Source organism: Siphateles boraxobius, unplaced genomic scaffold, assembly GCF_051911475.1.
Source record: "Siphateles boraxobius isolate OS27281-9 unplaced genomic scaffold, OSU_SipBor_1 1, whole genome shotgun sequence".
In the NCBI taxonomy this organism is placed as follows: Eukaryota; Metazoa; Chordata; class Actinopteri; order Cypriniformes; family Leuciscidae; genus Siphateles; species Siphateles boraxobius.
Window position 1 is genome coordinate 27,456,711 of NW_027508699.1, and position 20,075 is coordinate 27,476,785.

Genomic DNA, 20,075 nt, shown 5'->3' on the forward strand with positions numbered 1-20,075 from the left:
AGCCGAACCCTGGGCTGTGGGAATGGAACTGAATGAGCGGTTTAGGCTCCTGACCTCCGGAGGCACCGTTGAAGGAAGTGCTCTGGACTGTTTGTGGGGGGGGCGTGTGTGTGTGTGTGTGTGTGTGTGTGTGTGTGTCTTCCTCTTTGTCTGATTTGTGTTGCACAGGAAATTATTAAATGCCTCAGGGAGACCTTTCTCCTAATTATAGACACAGTCTGTGTGTGTTTATGTGTGTGTGAATGTGGCAAGATGGAAAGAGATGCATTGCGTAGGCATGTAGATGCTTGCAGTTTAATTTTACTCTGTTTTGTGTAAGGAATGATCCTCGTATGGTAGATGTAAAGGTTGAAGACATAAACCTAATAATTTAGGGGGAATGTGTCCGACACAGTGTTTTACACACAGGAGACTGAAACTCTACGCTGAAGTCCTTTACCGCAGCTGCTCTCGATAAGTTCCATTCACCAGACATACTTTTGACGCGTATGACCTTGCGCTTTAATCATACAAACAGGATGTTTGTTTTGAAAATTTGTTTTGCCGCAGAATACTTGTTCGTCACCGGGCTCTTTTGACTTATTTTCTGTTTGTTTAACTGTGATGGACATGAGTACCTAAATACTCCTCGACTGCAATGATCAATTTTTTTATTTGTTTTTGTCAACAAAGTTCAGTAATAATTAGACGTGGAACAGCTTAATTTTGTTCATTTCGTGATTGGTTCGTGATCATTTTTGGTGTTTTAAATTTCTCTAGTCAATCCAACTTTTTTAGTTGCATAATTAGGTTATATATAATTTTATATAGCCTATTACCCGTATTATTTTGTCATGCTCTCTTTTTCACCTAGACATTATTTTTTTGTTAGTGTGATCTCTATAAAACAATTATTAAAATGCCTTATCTAGTCATCATAAACAACTACAAAGTAATAATGGAAATGTATTACCGGTAGTCAGAAAGTTTGGAAACCCCAAACCAGAGCATTTAGTCTCATCAAGAACTAACTGGACTGATAAATCAAAAACTGAGTTCTTGAGTGGATAAAAGGCCCTTCAGGCACAGTTGTTTAATGAACGGACGAAATATTTCAAGGTTTCAGAGTTGGCTGATTGACCCCGATGATGTTGTAACCCTGAGAAGTCGGAAGTTTAAATAAAGGATGTAGTAAATAATATCATGGATTGTTATTTCTTTGACCCTTCACTTCATTGCTTGAGAAAGTCCTTAAAATATCATGTATACCCCAGCACAGGGATGGTTATTTGAGGAGGAGGGCCGAACAAGGAGCTTGGCAGCTCTTCGGTAATTGTTTATGCAGCTGTTGAATGTCCTGTATCCATGTTTAAACATGCAACCTCAGACCAAAGTTTAACAGTGTCCGCTTTTTCCGTGCATTATCTTGAATAGGTTAAAACTACCTCCTCCCGTTTCCCAAGTTCAACTCCCCTAGAAAAGTTTGAGATTTTTGTTGGTTTGAAACGAGGCAGTCGCATGCCTTAAAGCCCTGAAGTTAATGAATGGTAAAGTGAGTGTTGAGCCAAGGCATCCTGTGGAATACATTTGTTAATGTAAAGTTATGGGTGTTTATCATGAACTCTTCTGTATGCATGTGCAGACCTGAAAGAATGAGAAGAGGCGTTTCCTTATTTTGCCTTCACATCATCCTTTTCTATTAAATGAATATTCAATACAAGTTAAGCTCGATCAAAAGTATTTGTTGCATGATGCTATTGTTGATCACAACAATAATTTATTTCATAGTCTCTACTTTCATAGTCTAAAAAATCAAAGTTATGATGTGGCGCTTGCAATGAAAGTAAATGGGGCCAATTTTTTTGGGAGGATTTTAAAGCATAAATGTGAACTTCATTATTGTATAGACCTTATGCGCCAGAGAAACGAGGGCGCAGCCATCTTTAGAATATTGTCGTTGAACTTCTGTTTTTGCGGTTGCTCTGTATATTTCTATGGCATTGCTGTCCAGGAGTAATTAGCTTTTGAAGTGGATTAACTTAATGTAAAGTTAACGAAAGTTATCATGAGGATTGTGATGTTTAAAGCAGATGTCTTAACAAATGTCAGTAGACCGGAAATATTATAAAACGAGCCATTCATTCATATATACGCAGGATCGTTGTGAAAATACAGACCGGAAGACATAAGACAACGAGCAGCGCTGAAAAGGGGCGGGGCTACATAAGGTCTATAAATTAAAAAAATATTAAAACATTATTTGAGCTGTGTGGTCTTAACTTTTACGGTTGTTTTAGGATTTTGTATGTTGTCATGGAAACAAAGTTTTAAAATTCAATATAACTACACTGAAAAAGATAGTAACTGAATTTTTGACACCAAAATCATGTTAACATGCATATTGTTGGTGTTTTATGGCTATATGTTTGGAACAGTAAGTATTCTAACATTTAAGGATTGTTCTCATTCACTTTCGTTGTAGGTGCCTTACTATAACCCATATTTTTGCGGCTTTTTTTTAAGAAAAGAGAAGCCAATTATTATTTTGTGGTAAACAATGTTATGCCTCAAGTTCTGTGAATTGAGCTTAACCTGTATTGAACCTAGAATATTCCTATAATTTTGGGATGTTGAAATGCTGATTGACTGATCGGCATGACGTTTAAAGGGGTCGTGACGTTTTTTATTTTAATGTGTTCTTTGTGGTTCCCTTATGTTAATACAGATTTTGATTTTTGCTTTCGCAAAAAAGCAAATATATATATGCAGAAAAAGATCATGGCAAATTTGATTTCTCATGTTGTGACTCCTTGAAGTTTATATTCTATGATTTGCTGGTGACATTTTAATTGCATTTCATGAGTTCACAATCTGACTGGCATGCTTACTTTTACTATTTTTAACACTAGACCGAACAAGACCAGACTAGTTAGTGCTTCGCATCTCCGGCTGTCTCAAACTCAACAAGCTACCACCATGTGTGGAGTTACGGCACAAGAAAATCCCATTGTTATGACTAGTCAACCACAAAGTCTTGTCTATAAACGCTGTCTGAAGTGGTTCGCGGGAGGCTGTGATGTGTGGCTAGTGTCACTGTGCGTGCGTCTGCACTGCAGTGTAGTTTAAAACGCATCAGTGCTTTGAAGCTTTGCCTTAAAGCTTCCCCTTGAACTGGTGATGACAGCTTTTGGTTTCATGCATATTCAAAGTAGACCACATCTTTGACTTTAATTAATATTCTGCAATGATTAATGGTTAAATTTTGATTATGATGAGTGTAACAATAGATGTAATATATGGTGGTGATCCAAGTAATGCAAAGTGCTCATTTATACACATTTTTGTTGTAGCACGCAATATTATTGATTTGACTCTACTAACACTACTTAATGAGAACTGAACTAAGCTGTACGATGACACCACCGTTTTCTATCGAACTGCTTTTTAGTTGAATAGAAATCATTTAATATATGATGATCTATGTACAGTTATTGAACGGAACTGCTCAACGAGAATGCAAGTTTTTAGGGTCGGTGTTGAACCAATCTTTCCGGCCCGGAACCCCCTTTTCTGCAGTGGAAAGAACGGAGTTTTCAGAGTTTGAGAACGGACAAAGGTCGGGAACACGAACCGGAACCGTGTAGGTGGGAAAGGGGTATGAAAGACCCATATTGGTTGATGTGCAAAAAACAGGATATAGGATGTGATCTATTGCAAGATTGCAAATGTTTGTTGTTTGTGCCTTTTGACTTCTAGTGTGTGCAGTCAGGGTGGGCCTATGGACCCTGTTTTACTATGCGTTTGCCCTGGTTTCCCACAATAAAACACACATTTGTAGCCCCATGTGATCCTAGGTGGCCATCGCTGTCAAAACTCAATAGCTCATTTTGTTTTCCCATCCTCAGTTCTCCTGTTTGCCTTGAACATTGTGAATCCAGTTACGTCTAACTGGTGTGAAAATCTCTTGATTGTAATCAAATTATTTGTTTTATTCAAAACCGCCTGATGTTAAGTAAAGCCTTGAGTTGTATAGTGATGTATTGATTTTATAGTCTGACTCTTGGTTTAACCTTTCATTCCTTAGTAGATGCCCGCCTAAAAGATGTTTGGGTATTGTTGTCCACCAGCAACACTAACACAGCTTTTTGTGTCAACACCAGCCATAAGTGATTTTCACACCAGTGGTCCCATGGTCTGTCTGCTCCGTAACGAGTCAGGGGGCCTCAGGCATTAACCTCAATCATTACTTCTCACCCTCCTTTCTGTTTTTCATCCTCCCCTCTTCCTGCCTCCTCCACCCTATCCAGAGAGCCACCCTAGGGGGTCCCTCCCGCTACCCTCTGAGCTCAGCACTCCCAGAGCTCAACACCGTGACGCTGTTGTTGACTTCTCACTAAAGAGCAAGTAGCAAGCAGGTCCTGTATAGGTGCCGTTTAGGTGAAGATGTATCAATGAATTCAGGACAGCCTAAATGGGTCTTATCAGAATTAATTCATGAGGGTTTAACTTTAACATGGTAACTCCCAAAGTCCATAAACTTGAATGGATCGTGTGGAAAATTTACTGTCATCGTGGGAATGCAAAATGCCTTTTATGAAGTCTGTTGTGCAATTTTACTGTCTAATCTACTATTAATAATACCAATATACTCAGTCTAATCTAGTCTGATTAAAAACCTCTGGAAATAATATGCATTTACAGTAGTTGCAATATATATCCCTACCATAATTATGGCCTTAAACATTTCTTAACATTTCTAGCTGTGGAGTTTTGATTTCACAAGTTGCATTCTCAGCGTATATAATAAGAATTAGTGTAAACTGTCACCTTTTACAGTAAATCTTTTTCCTTGATATATAAAAAACAGGTTTTTAAATCTATTTAAATATAAACACTATTTAAATATAATAACAAGCATAACAATTGTATGCTATTTTACACAATATTTACTAAAATAATAATTTAACAAGTTTTAAATGGATCTTGATAAAATGATTCTAATATAAACAGATTTACATTTTTGTATTTTTACATTATGGCATTTTCAAAAATAAAAATATTGTTAAAAACATTAATAAAATGAAGTATATCTTCTGTGCATCTGCACTCAGGCACTGTGTTCTCAGCACTGTCAAAATAAAAGTCCTGCTTTCTTAATACACTTATCAGCCAATGTCAATAATTTAAAACATTTCAAATATCAGCTATCTACCAGTAATAAGGATTGAAGGTGTGGACACGCGCTTTGTGCTCCATTCATGTCTATTTGTACCCCATGGAAATGAAATAGTGGAAAAGCACGATCATGCAAAGAAGTTAGTTATCAACTGAGTTGTAAAGTTCTGGCTTGGTCAACTTGTTGTCAAAGTGTAGTGTGACTGCAGTAAATTCAATTGTTCAGTATGCAGATGGGTACTGATTTTTTTTTTCTCTTTACCATATCAAATTGAATGCTCTCTGATTTGTTTAGTAAAGGGCTCTCTGCTCGTCTCTGACTATGTATTCTACTGCATTCCTCGGATTCCTCTATTGAAATGCAATGCATGCCACCCTCCTTCACTCCACCTACCGCTGTGAAATCAATAGTGTAAAATGGTCAGTTCCAGTTCTGAGTGTAGATTGGTTTCAGTGTAATTTCTCTTTATTCCTTCCTCACAATCTCGTTCTCTCACTGTTTTTGTCCAGATGAGCTGTCGTATTAACTATTTTGCATCAGTAACAGAAACTGTGTTGCTTGGGTTACAGGTTAAATTGAGCTTGACTGTTGCTGGGAAGCCATGTTTTTATATAACGAATGTGTAATGGCCTTTCTAAAGCCTTGGAAGTTACTCAAAGGTTAATTAGAAGATTGAGCAATAAATGTTAGAGGACAAGTGTTAAAGTTATCAAAACAAAACAGATATTTAACAAGATTAGACTAAAGGTCCCATTAGAGGTCAAATAATTTGTCGGTTCAAATATCAGTTGTGTGTACTACAGACAGCAGTTAAATGAGGCTTGAAAGCATTATTTTATAAGCAGAACATTATTTCTTTCCCTTTTGTGTGTGTGTAGGGTAGCTTCTGTCAATCTGATCAATCCCAACTGTGCTTATTTTATGCATATGATTGTGCAACAGTGCCACATTTTTTTTTAAGGTTAAATGTATGCTTTGTTAAAATAATATTTATACCTTTGTGAAATGAATTTCAAGAAATGTGTACTGTGAACATCGTCTCTGGTCACGCTGTACAGGCTGATAGAGTGTTTTGCGGAAGTGTGGACGGGAACAGATGTTCGACATCTACTCCCGACATAACTCCCAGCAGGCCGATGGGCAGATGGTGAAAAATTATGTACAGGAAAAAACTGTCATGCCCACATATTTAAAAAGTCAAAGCCGTCATTGTTCATCCCACCACGGAAGAATGCAGTGAGGTCATGAGATGATGTTTAATTGGACTGTAGCTTTGGACTGAGGCTTTCCCTCCGGACAGCCCCCCACTCATGTACTCATACAGCAACCCCTAATCCTTCTAGTTCCCTGAGGGTCTCAATCTCTCTCTCTCTCTCTCTCTCTATCTCTCTCTCTCTCTATCTCACTCTCTCTCTCTCTCTCTCTCTCTCTCTCTCTCTCTCTCTCTCTCTCTCTCTCTCTCTCTCTCTCTCCATCTCTCTCTCTCTCTCTCTCTCTCTCTCTCTCTATCTCTATCTCTCACTATCTCCCTCTCGTGCACCTCCGGCTGTGTTCGGGAGATTTGGAAGAGTGCTGAAGGAATGCAGAGAGAGGTCCAAGCTTAGAGCGTCTTCCTCCTGGAGCAAACAGGCACACCTTGAGTTAGTCATAGTTGAAATGGTTGAGTACAAATGGTGGAAATTGTCATTGCTATGATTAAATAGATTTTTTTTTAAAAACCTGGATATGTTTGTATTTTGTGTTTTATTTGCAGACAATCCAGGTTCATTCTAGGTCCATTTTCCATGAGCACCTTTTTTTACATTTTATTTGCAACTGAAAATAGATGGTTGTGCTGGAGTCAATTGTTCCATTCGTGATAACGAATTGTGCAAACATAATTTTTGCCCAGGCTGCTATAGATAGAAATTATGAACGCGTGCAAAAACAAGAGAACAAAATATTAATAACTGATTATGTTGCAGTCAATGTATGCTGAGCTTTTTCTTTTTATATGCATTTTTTACAGCTAGCTTTAATTTGCCTTTTTTTTGCCACATAACTTTGACAGATAAATGCTTTAACCAAGTCTAGTGATTTTGGTTCCCTCATATTTAAAAATAATTTGTTTTTTAAATCAAATATTTTCCTCATTTTTGAAATGAATGATGTGCAAAGGTCAAGTATTGAGAAATGACAGAGGACTGTTGTGAACTGACCAACGCCTCCCGTCAGCCATGCCAAGAGAGGCAGGTCTGAACATACAGGGGGTAGCTTTAATCCAACTCCTTGTTCTCATGGGGAACGCCAAACAGAGCAAATGGTTTTCCGCACCATAAATTTATCTCTGAGAAATCTGTCCACCACATGACATTTTAGAATGGCTTATAATCAATTTAACCATGATTAAAACATTCACACGGCAGTAAACCCACAACAGTAAAGCTTTCAGAGTTGTTTAGATAACACAGCCACTTATTCAGAGCTTTACCCCGTCCTGTAAACAGCTTTGTGAATTACTGTCGTCCCCTGCGAGCCAGTCAGCCTGGGGCCTGAGACTCCATTTGGTGCCTTGTTGAATGGATGCATCTTTCTTTTGTTTTAACAGAGCTGTAGCTCAATTGTCGTAGGTGTTTATCACCTCAAACGTATCCAATAGGGCTTGAAGGTTAGCTGAAAGGTGTGAATTCATAGCACGGCCTTTGGCGAAGCGCTCCACCTTTTTTTTCCCTCCCAAACCCCGGAATGTCAGTAATGAATGGAATCCCTGATTGCAAAGATCTGGATCTCACCTTTGAAACTTGTGAATGGGCAGGACTCCTCCACACAATGAAACCTGTGCATTAGTGTTTCATTTGTGATTGGTGGTTATTTGGTGTTTGTTTAAGAGGATTTAATTGGGGCCATGTGACAGTTGCATACCAACAAGACTGACCATGTTATTGTGATGTGATTTTCTGAGCCGGGCCTCTTGGCAGCGCCTCCTTTTGAAAGAAGACTAGTGGACGGCCTCTCCATTTCAAAGGTCTTTTCAGTTTAGTCATTTCCCCCATAAAACTTGGATTTAACTTCAGCTCACAAGTAAATGCGTTTGACACTTTTAAAGGCTAAATCTTTTGCTCTTCGCCTTGCCAAGCAAGCATGCACAAGTTTTTTTTGAGAACAAGCCCCTCTTCTTCATTAGACAGGCATTCCTAACAAAGACATTTGTTTTAGTTTTTGTGTTTTCTTTTCACTCACCCTAATCAGAGTCTGGCCACCGTGTTTAAGGGAGGAACTGGTAAACGACCATTGAGAACTCTAGTGGGAGTGAAAATTCAAGGATGTAGAGTATCTCCTGACTGATTTGTTATTTTCTTTACTCTGTTCCTGAATTGAGTCTCTCTCTCATGGCTGATGTGTTTCCGTCTCAAGGCTCCATCGTTCCCCCACTACGGTCACTGTGTCCTCTCACTCTTGGTTTGAAGTGGATTTATGGCAGTGTCTTTAGACAGCTGCTGCTTTTCTTCACTCACTTTTCAGTGTTGGACTCATTCTGAAATATTGATGTATGGCGCCGCAAGCACAATGCGCACATCTGTCTGTGGTGCTGGTTTAAAATTCAAGCTATGATGGGTCTAAAACATGAAGAAAGTGATTCAGCTTGGACTTACAAATATTTAGAAGGACAGGACGTTGGCAGACGTTTTGTTTCAGTAGCTGTAATGGTTTAATGGAGTAAAAATAAACTGAAATGCACAGAGTAAATCATAATATTTAAAGTTTAATAAAGTTTTTTTTATTATAAGGAACATTATTGTTTTTATATACTAGTTTGTATATACACTACTGTTCAAAAGTTGGGGTCTGTAAGATATTTTAAAATTTTGAAGCTCAACGGAGCTGCATTTATTTGATTAAAAATACAGTAAAACAGATGTTCCGCAATTTTCAAAAAAACGCAATGTGATGAATATTCACGACACATGATCCTTCATTCTAAAGAAATCATTCTAAAGCTGATTTGGTGCTCAAGAAACATGTCATTATTATCAGTGTAGAAAACGGCTGTGAAAGGGTTTTTTGTTATTGCTCTTATTTACATTTTTTTTTTAAAGACTTAACTATCTCTTTTGATCAACTTAATGAATCCTTGCAGTTTCTTTCAGAAAAGTCTTATGTATAGAATAGAAGAGTTTTTCTGGTTGGCGCACAAGCCTCAGCGTGTTGCCTGAGCCCCTCTCTCATCTTTCATAATGACCAGTTAAGCAACACTGAACCGCACAGTGGCATTTCACAAATTTCCTCGTCTCCTTCAGAGGACATGCCTTAAATTTAATGGCACACATCCATTACCTTTCCCCTTTTATAAAATTGCCAAGGTGTTTTGCTCTCCAAACCTTAATTAACTTTTTAATGATCTTTTGATAACAGAATCAGAAGTGCAATATAGTACAATAACCTCTTTTATCTTTTAAATGAGATTATTCTCTCATTTAAACATTTCTGTCTTACATTCTTTGATTCTTTGAAGTTTAATCAAATAGGCTATGTCTCTCCCCCATGGTTCTTGATGTTATCTTCAATGTTTTACCTCTTTATCTTAGTCTGTGTTGTCCACTTGCTTTTGATCATTTGCATATGTTCCTTCTCTCTTTTCAATCTCTCTTTCGGTCTGCTTCACCCCCCACGTTGGCGTCACTATGTGCGGAAGCACATTCCAGCCTCATTCCAGCACATTCCTCCTCCCACCTCAACGACTTCTGTCCTAAGTTGTCACACAGTCTCAGTTTTGGTTGAAGGTATGAGAGACTGAGAGAAATTGCATCTTAATGAGTCTGTTTACAGTAAAGGCTCAGTACCCAAGGCTGATAACCAGAGATATTGTGACCTTGAGCAAGGCACACAAACCAAGGTCGCCTCAAGGGTGTTGTCCTTCTGATAAAGCGTTCTAACTCAGCCCAATGTGACAAGTTCTCCATACTATGCTTATAATCAGAAGTTATTTGATATTTTGTAGTTGTGGAGAATGATCTTAGACCAATGAAATTTTGCAGTGGGCGGGTTCTACACAAAGCTACAGCTGGTTAGGACACTTTGTAAGGAAGAAAAAGATATATATATATATGACTGCATGTGTCTGTGTGAGTGAGAAAAGATTGTGAAAGACAGGAAGTGAAGTAGAAGGTCCCTGTCTGATAACTGATAAAGCTGTGCTTGACATTTCCAGAGATCTTGATGGTGGATATGTCTGAGACCGTTTAATCTGAGCTGAGTTAGTTTTTTTGGTTATATCCGTCCTCTATCTATTCAGTCTCACATTGGGGAGCCACACAGTTTTTATCATCAATACCCTGATTGTTTTGGATTGAATGGTGGAATTCCTCTTGTTCTTCTGCTCAGGGCGGTCTTGAACTTGAAGGGCTGGGTAAAACCATGTAGTGTCGTCATGCTTGTCCCACAACATGCACAACATTCTTCATGGACTTCTTGCAGCCTCATCAAGAGTGAAATAATTTGGCAATATTTATTTTTTTATTTAATTTTAAACAGACTTTAAATGGGAAAATATTGTGGTATCCAACAGTCTGAGACGTTTAGGAAAATGTTGCTGCTTTTTCATTTATATCTGATAAAAAAACACACAAAAAATGTAACATTTTTAAAAAGTTACTAGATGGACGGAAATTTTGTCTGAAGAAAATGATCGTCTGAAAATGCCAAAATAATTAAATTAATTTGAAAATGCATTTTTGATTTTTGGCCTAGTGCATCCAGAATTTTCGGTTTCGGTTTTTCTATATATATATATATATAATTTGTTTAATATTATGTGTTTTATTGCATTTAGAAAAAATGATTTAACCTTGTTCACTTGGGGTCACAGACTTTTGGACCCCATTCTGGATTTAAGTCTGCTTCATATCTGCATTCAGTGGCAGCAGTAATAGGTGATTAAGTAGAGGAATTTCCCATTAATGGTGGGATAAAAGATCCCTTCAATTTGCCTCCATATGAGCCTAATTAGAGTTTGTGAAAAGCTTTAACTCCTGGTGTAAACCTCAATACATCAGTCGACTTCACACCAGCGTTAGTCCATGAGCAGAGAAAGTGACTTTTCCCATGAGGATTATAAAATAAAACCAGCAATCACACAATAACAGTAAATAATAAAAATGCTAGATTAAGTTCACTTCCGCAAATCTCTAATATTCTGAAGTATAGTCTAATATATTTTGTATGTTTCATATGTTCTAGTATCAAGTTCACATCTCCCAGCTGGTGCACACTCTGAGAAAGAGACTCCTTCTGCTCATCACTGCGTTTTTTTTCCGTTTTTTTCTCAGCTTCAGGAGACAACTGTGGCTACTTCCCCCACAGCTGCAGCCGATGATGGTTTAGGTCTGTGTAATGTCTGCTTGGTTGGCCCAAAGGAAATGATTAATTGCCCATAGGATGTGCAATATTTTTATGATCACGAGAACATCAGGTTCCCATTTTTTTTAAACCTGTCTGGAGTGTCTGCACATGTCTTATTAGGACTTTTTTCTTTGCTCTGACAAAACTGCTGTGTACCACCTTTGCTGCAGTGGTGTAATGTAATTGGACAATATGTTTTTTTTATTATTATTATTATCTTTCTGGCACATTGTTTGCAGATGTTTGAAACAGGCCTCCGCCTTAATTCTCTCAGTATGCAGAACCTGAAATCACACCCTCTCAGTCTCAAAAGGCTTTGTGACAAAGATGAGATGTCATCAAGTATAAGTTCAAAGACAGTCCAGTGCGACGTCCCCCACGGCCTGACCCTTTCCCTGTTCATGTGCACCCTTGCTTCAGTCATGCCTTTGAGCTTCAGTGAGCACTACGAGTCAGTGCTCAAGTGCGCTTTGTCTGTCTTTCTGAAGTGCGTTGGCTATGTGAAGGGGCTTTTTTGTTTCCCTCTCAGCCAGCTTCTGGCTTGATTCTTCACTGCTTTGCCAACAGATTTGGGTCGTCTTGTTTTGCGAGGATGTTGGGGAGACTTCAGAGGTGAGACATCAATGATGGCACTGTTCGCCTCAGCGTCCAGACCAGTCAGTGAAGTGCATGCACAACTTGCGTGCGAATGCTTTAAAGCTTTGCTTTGTTTTGGTATTAGGTTTTCAAAGTCATCCTGCTGTTGTCGGATCCATTGCGTAGCTGTGTCAAATGTGGATGCCTTGGATTGTTCCTGGGTTCAAAACAGGACTTGATTAGGAAATGACCCTATATTTGGTCACAATGTTCTGTTCTACCATAATTGTTCCCAGCCTTTGTTTCAGTGCACCTGAACTGCAATGAATTACAATATGATCAAGAGACAAATAAAGTAAAATTGAGCTTGAAAACATCTGGATTGTGAGTGAGAGTGAGTCATCCGATTGCCAAAAATAGAGTAGAATTTGAAAGGCCCATAAGAAATATGGACAACTATTGGATAAAACTGTTGCTGGAAAATTCTTTTGACTCACTGTTGTGCGGTCTCATTTTCACTCTTTTGCATAGGGCTGTCGCGGTGAAGGAATTTCCCTTGCGGTAATTTTGAGTGGCTCAATAGCGCGATATGCGGTTTTACAGCCATTTATTTATTTATTTATTTATATTTATTTGTTGCTATATAAATACGTGTTATGAAGTGGTCAGCATACACAAAAACAATGTAACCGAAACTAAACAGCGTCTCCGCGCATTGAAAGGCTGTCACTCAGCGCGCAGTTGTTACGCCAACGGACTGTCTTTGAGTGAGTCATTAAACCGTTCATTCAACGAAAACGTTCAAAAAAGCTGATTCCTTAAATGATAGATGTAATGAAACAAGTTGTTAATTGTTTTTTAACTTTGAGCTCCACTTTTCAAGGCTCAGCTGGCCAGCAATGCTTCACTTTTGGGCAAAGCTGAAGCAATGCTTCACTTAATAGAGACCAATGGCATTGATTCAATTCGTGACTCGCTGCTTTCCCCCCACGGCTTCCTCGCGCTGAGTAATGCTGACCAGCGCTGACGCCATTCATGGTAAATACCCTTACATGTTAAAAGGATGATAGCCTACGACAAATATTTTGCTTTCCTTGGAAACGGCAACCTTTTCACGAATGTACATGACTTGACTTCAAAGACAGAAGCAGGTAATCGCACGCGCTCAGTCGATCACATTCAGTCTGTTTAGGCTTAAATCCAAATCCACGAATCCTCTGTACAAATCACCATGATAAACAGTCTTGTTATCATTATTAACTTATTTAACATTCAATACACATGGTACGAACCACGAAGGGTGGCCTTATGAAAAAAGAAAACGCGGTTCGCGGTTGCTGCGGTTACTTGCATTCCTCTGCGGTTGGCCTGTCAGTAGTGCGGTACTGCAATATTGCGGTTATCGCGACAGCCCTACTTTTGCAAGAGCTTGTGCAGTGAATCCAGCACACTTTTTTCTTTTTTCTTTTTCTTCTTCTTTCGTTGTTTCTGCTCACTCTTAAAGGGACAATGTATCTAACATTTTATATTCTGTTCCAAACCCCTCATCCAAACCAATTTGACTTTAATTCTTTTGTAGAACACAAATGAAGATGTTTTGAAGAATGTTTTAGTTGTTTTTGCCCATACAATGAAAGTCAATGGGGTCCAAAACAACATTGTCTATTGAAATTGACAAAAACACAGAGATATTTTTCTAAATGTTTTGTTTTCTGCAGAAGTAGTTCTGCAGGTTTGGAACAACATTAGGGTGATTAAATGATAACAGAATTTTCAGTTTAGAGTGAACCTTTAAGCACCGCTTCTTTTTATATCTGTGCTTATCGCAAGTACAAGTTCACTCAAAATTGAACATCATGAATTTGAGTTCCACAGGGGGTGAAAACTATGTTTTGTTTCTGTGGAACTTGAAAGAAATTGTGTAGCAGAGTGTGATGAGGTAGTCACTATCCATGTCCATTGAGAAAAGAGCAGCTCAAAAATGGATGAAAAAGTACCAGAAAAGCCCATGGCATTTTTTTGTATATTCCTGGTCTTCTGACACCACACGCTAGCTTATGTAAGGAAAAGACAGGAAAAATAAGTATTTTCTGTGAGGTTTTTTTGGATGATAGCTAGCTTATAGTTTGATTTCACCTTCGAGTAGGGATGCTCCGATTGATCGGACGCCGATCATGATCGGCCGATATTGGCTAAAAATAGATTGATCGGCGAACCCCAAAAGTGACGATCAAAAAACCCCATCACGTGATGTAAATTACTCGCGCGACTTTTTCCCACCTGCATGCGTGGCGCACGGGCACACAACAGCAGAGTGGAGCTTGGCAGTGGCAACATGAGTTCTCCTTCACCACCGGAGTCTCCCAACGGATTGAAGCGCGCGTCCGAGTGAAGACCGTGCACCGCGCGAGCCACAACAGAACGCGGTATCTGCGCCACAGATCGCTGCGGCAACGAGCACTTTGATCACTTGATAAAAAACAAAAACATTTCAGCGCTAGATCGACTCTTATTTAACTAATGAACAAAATGAATGCTCTGAGTTAACTGGAGATGTTTTTATTTATTTGTATTGGTACATTCGTGCCGCGAGATGTTTCCAAAGTGGTGATGGTATTTTATTTTTTTTGATCTGACGTAGTTGGTTCCTCAACTACATCAGATTCAGATTATTTTATTTAATGCCATGTCAGCATTCAAAGCTATTTTCATGGCAGAAATTCACTTATAAAAATACAACTATCATATAAATACAATAAAACAAAACAAATATAAACAAGTCATTTTATACAATATATATTTTTAAAAATCCAAAACCTTTTCAGGCATAATCTCATTAAATATGTCCTTTAATGAAGTAACTTCATAAAAGAGCATTCTGCTCAACTACATCAGACGTTCATAATAATAACAGAAAAAACTTGCCATAGTTTTGTCCTTTTATCAGTAGCCAGTTTTGGTGTAACAAGTTGTACATTTTGTTGCCAATTAGTAAATGTAGTGGGTGTATTAAGAGGCTACAATTTCCAAATATGCCGAAGTGTAACTTGATCCCCTCCCATTAGGCTGATCTGATGTGTGTTGGTCTGCCTGACCCCTCTTTGTTTGGAATAATTTAATGTTACTCTGCCTTATTTGGGAAAGCTGGCCTACAGTAGCCTTAAGACATCTCATTTTCTAAATACAATTAAATAAACACATTTCTACAAATGGTGCAAACTCTGCTAGATTATAGATAAAAGATTCCCATTCCCCTGCCATTCTGTGATCGGCAGTGATCGGCAATCGGCAGATCATGATTTTGGTGATCGGCCCCAAAAATGCTGATCGGAGCATCTATACCTTCGAGTCTTTGTAGGCTATTTTTTAAGAGCTACGTTTGGCATTTTCAGCTCATTCACTAATGAAGAAGCAGAAAACCCACACCCTATTGTAAAAATCTCTCCTACTTCTGTGGAACTTTGACCTTGTGTGCAGGGGGCTCCTAAAAGTCAGCAAGTTCATTTTCATGTTAACAGCCAAAATGCCCTCAGAGAATTCTGCAAGGAATGAGTCTTTTTTTCCATTGCTTTAAACCAGTCCCTGCTTTAGCTGTAGTTAAACTTTTTGATGCAATCTCGGTCTATTTACTTAACACACAGTTGTCCTTAGTTTTTACGGATTTGTTTGGAGAGCAAATTCTTTGCTAAAGCAAACATTGGTCCCCCCCCCCCATGACCCTGCCTGAAAGATGGTGTCATTTTCTTCCCACTAAATAAATGATGTCTCTCCATGTCATTTCCATTGGCCCCTGGTTACAGTCTCTCCCAAACACCCATAGCTTGCTCAGACATGCAAAAATATGTTTTTACACACTCTATATAATTGCTGGAGGACCTCACAAAGCTGCTGAAATCCAGACTAGCACAAAAAACTAAGCTTCTTGTAAAAAAAAAAAAAAAAGCATGTGATTATGCTCTTGTCTTGTCATTTTACGAGACAAGGTTTGATTGCATGTTATCTGTTAAAGAGTGGAAAAAAGAATTTCAGGCTAGTTGACGATGAAATGATTCCAATCATGGCAGAGAGATGATTGTATTGTATTTTTGAATAAATAACACAACAACAAATATGTGTAAACCCGATCATTTGAAAACGAGGGTGTCCCTCTCAATTTCTAAAGTGGTTATGACCATGATTGTTGCAGTTAGAAGGGGAAAAAATGAGCAGAACAATAGAAATTTGAGGACAAGGATTTGCAGATCTTATCAGACAGGAAGGAGCGCTGAGGTATTTTGAGTGGAACAAGGTTATGTTTGCATGGCATTATGCCAGCCGTGTGCAATATCAGGCATGTCTGCTTAACCTTGATCCATTTCTCTGTGCAATCTTTCAGAGATGTGTGTATGTTTGACACCTGCAGTGCTGATTTAGTGTCTTATCCAGTCCTTGAATCCTGCTCTATCTTTTTGTGGGCTGTACCAAAGCACAGATTGTTTAGTAAAGGGAGCGAATGGTATCCATCCAGTCATCTTCCAGCTTTATCTGAACCCCGTTCTACCTTTACCTCGAGGACACTACTGCCAGCCTATCTGTGTGAAATCTGCCTTGCATTCTCTGCACATTATAGAACATGTCTCACTGATCTCCTCTTCTATGTTTACCTAAATATATGATCAGATACGCTGAGGATATGCAACGTATGTTTATCTGTGACTTTCCCATGCAGTGCATGCTGATTCTGCACCCCAGCTTTTTTAAATAGGTTGGATTTTCCATTTTAATATTAGGACTTTCTACTCCACTAATGATCCATCCATTTCAGTTTCAGTGCTTTATGGTGTTATATTAAGTGTTTTCAATGTGTTTTATGAAACAAAAAGAATGAAGAATTCATAGCCTCATATTGCCTTCTCTCTTCTTCCAGGCAAGGCTTTCGACATCACCTACGTGCGTCTGAAGTTCCACACCAGCCGTCCTGAGAGCTTTGCCATCTACAAGCGCACCAGTGAGGACGGGCCCTGGGTTCCCTACCAGTACTACAGCGGCTCCTGCGAGAAGACCTACAGCAAGATCAACCGCGGCTTTATCCGCACGAGCGAGGACGAGCAGCAGGCTCTGTGCACAGATGAGTTTAGCGACATCTCACCCCTCACCGGAGGAAACGTGGCCTTTTCCACGCTCGAGGGCCGACCCAGCGCATATAACTTCGACAACAGCCCTGTACTGCAGGTAAAAGAGTCTTCTATCTCTCATTTTGTGATCTCTCCCTTGATCGCTCGCTGTTCTTTGATCTCCCTAACTCACTCATGAAGTCAAAAGTGATCACATCATTCGTAGTCTCAGACATAACAAAGTTATTGGTGGGAATCGAAATCTCAGTTTCCAGATGTGCGGTTGTGCAGTCATGTGTGATTGCAGCCAAGTTACTTTTCCAAGATTTCAGATTGAACAACTTTCTGCAGCATAAAACAAACAACTCGTAATTTAGAACTGTTTGCATGTGTGAGAGATATTGGTATTTGCAAAATCTAATACTTTCCATTTACCATATTCTCTGGAAATTAAGTTGTACCAAGTAATAGTAAAAAGATAAAGTAATAGTAAAATAGTAGTAGGCTTGCCACATTGAGTCACATTTAGGTTCAAATGGTAACAATTTTTTCAACGATTTATTAATTGAATGCATGGTAGAGAATATAAGACTATATTTATTTGACCAAAAATGCTTAGAAATGCAGTAGTATTATTCAATAATTTGATAAATTCAATGCATCCTTGCTTAAAAAATAACAAAAACCTCTTAATTACCCCAAACTTTTTAATGTTAGTATACTTTTATCTGGTCTATTTTATTTCCAAATTTTTAAAAAAATATATTATTTTCAGTGGGTGAGTAGTTTCCACCATTATTTTGTTAAATAGGTTTACGGTGTGTTTTCAACATGTTTCAGCCCGTTGCACGCCACAGAAATACTGTAAGGCTGAAATGCTACGGTTAAATTTTTTTCAGTTCACCAGAACTTGATATACTTCCAGAGACCACAACCACACAAAAAACATTTTTCAGATTAATTAGCTGAATAAGAGACAGACGTTCGGAGCTGAGTCAGTCCTTCTGTGTGCTGACTATGAAATTTGTTGTGAGGCAGGGAAAACGGCCTGCCGGTCGAGTTAAAACAAGATGTTGCCGTGGTTACGGGGAAGTGAGAAGAGGTTAACCGTGTGAGATATGAGCGGGATTGGGTGGACAGCAGATAATGTATGGCTGAATTCATGTATAGAAGCTGGCAGGCAGTCTGTTTGGTGTGTGTTCGTAAGAACCCGTGATGTGATGTCCAGGTGCTACGTCGCCTCCCGCTCGCTCAGCACAGCCAGCAGTTGCAACATGTTACTAGTGACGCCCCCTGATTTCCCACCCTGTCCTGCTTGTGCTTGGCAGCGCACAGACACAGCTGGAAAAGAGTGCGTGTGCACGTGTTAGTGTGTGTATATGCAAGAGCTGGAACACTGGGATCTGAATTGTGTATTTTTGAAACATTTTTATCAGTTTCATTTCACCATGTACTTTCATATGTTGAACATCCAAGTCCGTCTGCATAGTTTCTACTTCACAAAAGAGAATCTAAAATAGATAGTATATATTCTTGTAGGATGGCGCCTGAGGTCAGAATGTTTCTAGTTATGATCTATTTTTTCACTTATTTTGGGAGCTCTTCTTTAGTGTAACGAGTATGCTATGGATCATTGGCTGTCAAAATATAATTATGCATCACCTAATAAGTGCTTTGTGTGGTCATGTGTTGTAATTTTATTTTTTAGTATTGATTTTTAAATGTAATGTTAAGCAAATGTACAATTTTAGCCCTGTCGCCAGATGCTTCCATATCAGACATCTCATGTGGCGTAAAACTATTAATATCAAAGCCCCGAACTCTTTTTATAGGAATGGATCTGTTTATGTGGCTGTCATGCCTGCTCCAATATAGAAGCGTGTGATGAGTGAAGGTTTGTTTGTGGACTTTTGGAAATGATCAACAAGTTTCTTCACTCATTATCTGTCATTATTACCATTAGTTGATAATTAGGTGTTACGTTTTATATGTTTCCAAGTAGTTGGCGGTATGCGCCTTCAAGTGGGTTTGCCAACTTTTTCCATTAAAAGGAAAAATAGCTCAAATGTGTGTAAGGAACTCAGCTTTTTGGAAATATTAATAATCAATAATATCTTGTTATTATTAATTATAAATATTTGGGTCAGTTAATTGGATTAACTTGATGTGGCTGAATTAATATTACAATCAATTAATCAGTTCTTCCAACGAACTATTTTGATTATTAATTTATTCTAAGAAAAGGGTATCTTCCCTGGCCACAGAAGAATAATCATTTCTTCGTCTGTACAGTACTTTGAGCCAGTAGCAAAAACCGTGATCGTAAAGTGACTTGTATTGCAAACAAAACAGAACCAAATACATATTATGTACAAGTTTTATTAACTAAATATAGATATTTATATGAATATAAATAAACTAAACAACATACACTCATGAATACATAAATAGGTTAGTGATAGGATGAAATTGGAAACCGGAAGAGGGTCTATGAGAAGAACCATCAGAATTTCATTTTCACATTTCATTGAATTGAATACTTGCATTTGTAATGGGAACAATTCTTGAAGTTGTTGAAAATTGGAGTCGTTGATGGTTCCGGCAGTGTCAAGTGGAAGTTGGTTGAGCGTTCTCTTTCTCCAGGAACGCATGACTGGTTTGGTGAAGGCCTGGGACTCTGTTGAGGCCACGCCGAGCACCCAGGAGAAGTGAGGAAGTCGGAAGGATGGGTGATTGGAGTCGTTGTTGGTTGGAGTCTTTGTTCCAAAACTCCTGAGATTGTTCTTGGTTCTTTGTGAGAGAGTCTTCTCTCTTTTCCATGAGGCCGGATCTGGTTGGAATCGAGGCCTGCTGGGCCCTGGGGCCCCCGTGGA

General features: G+C 38.7%; 1 protein-coding gene across 1 annotated transcript in view; it reads left to right on the forward strand.

Annotated features, from left to right (window-relative positions):
- lamc1 (laminin, gamma 1) overlaps nt 1-20,075 on the forward strand; it is a 63,000-nt gene that overhangs the window by 19,447 nt on the left and 23,478 nt on the right. Inside the window, exon 2 of the mRNA XM_077231742.1 lies at nt 17,016-17,320. Within this exon, the coding sequence (XP_077087857.1) occupies nt 17,016-17,320 (305 nt within the window). The remainder of the gene's footprint in view (nt 1-17,015; nt 17,321-20,075) is intronic.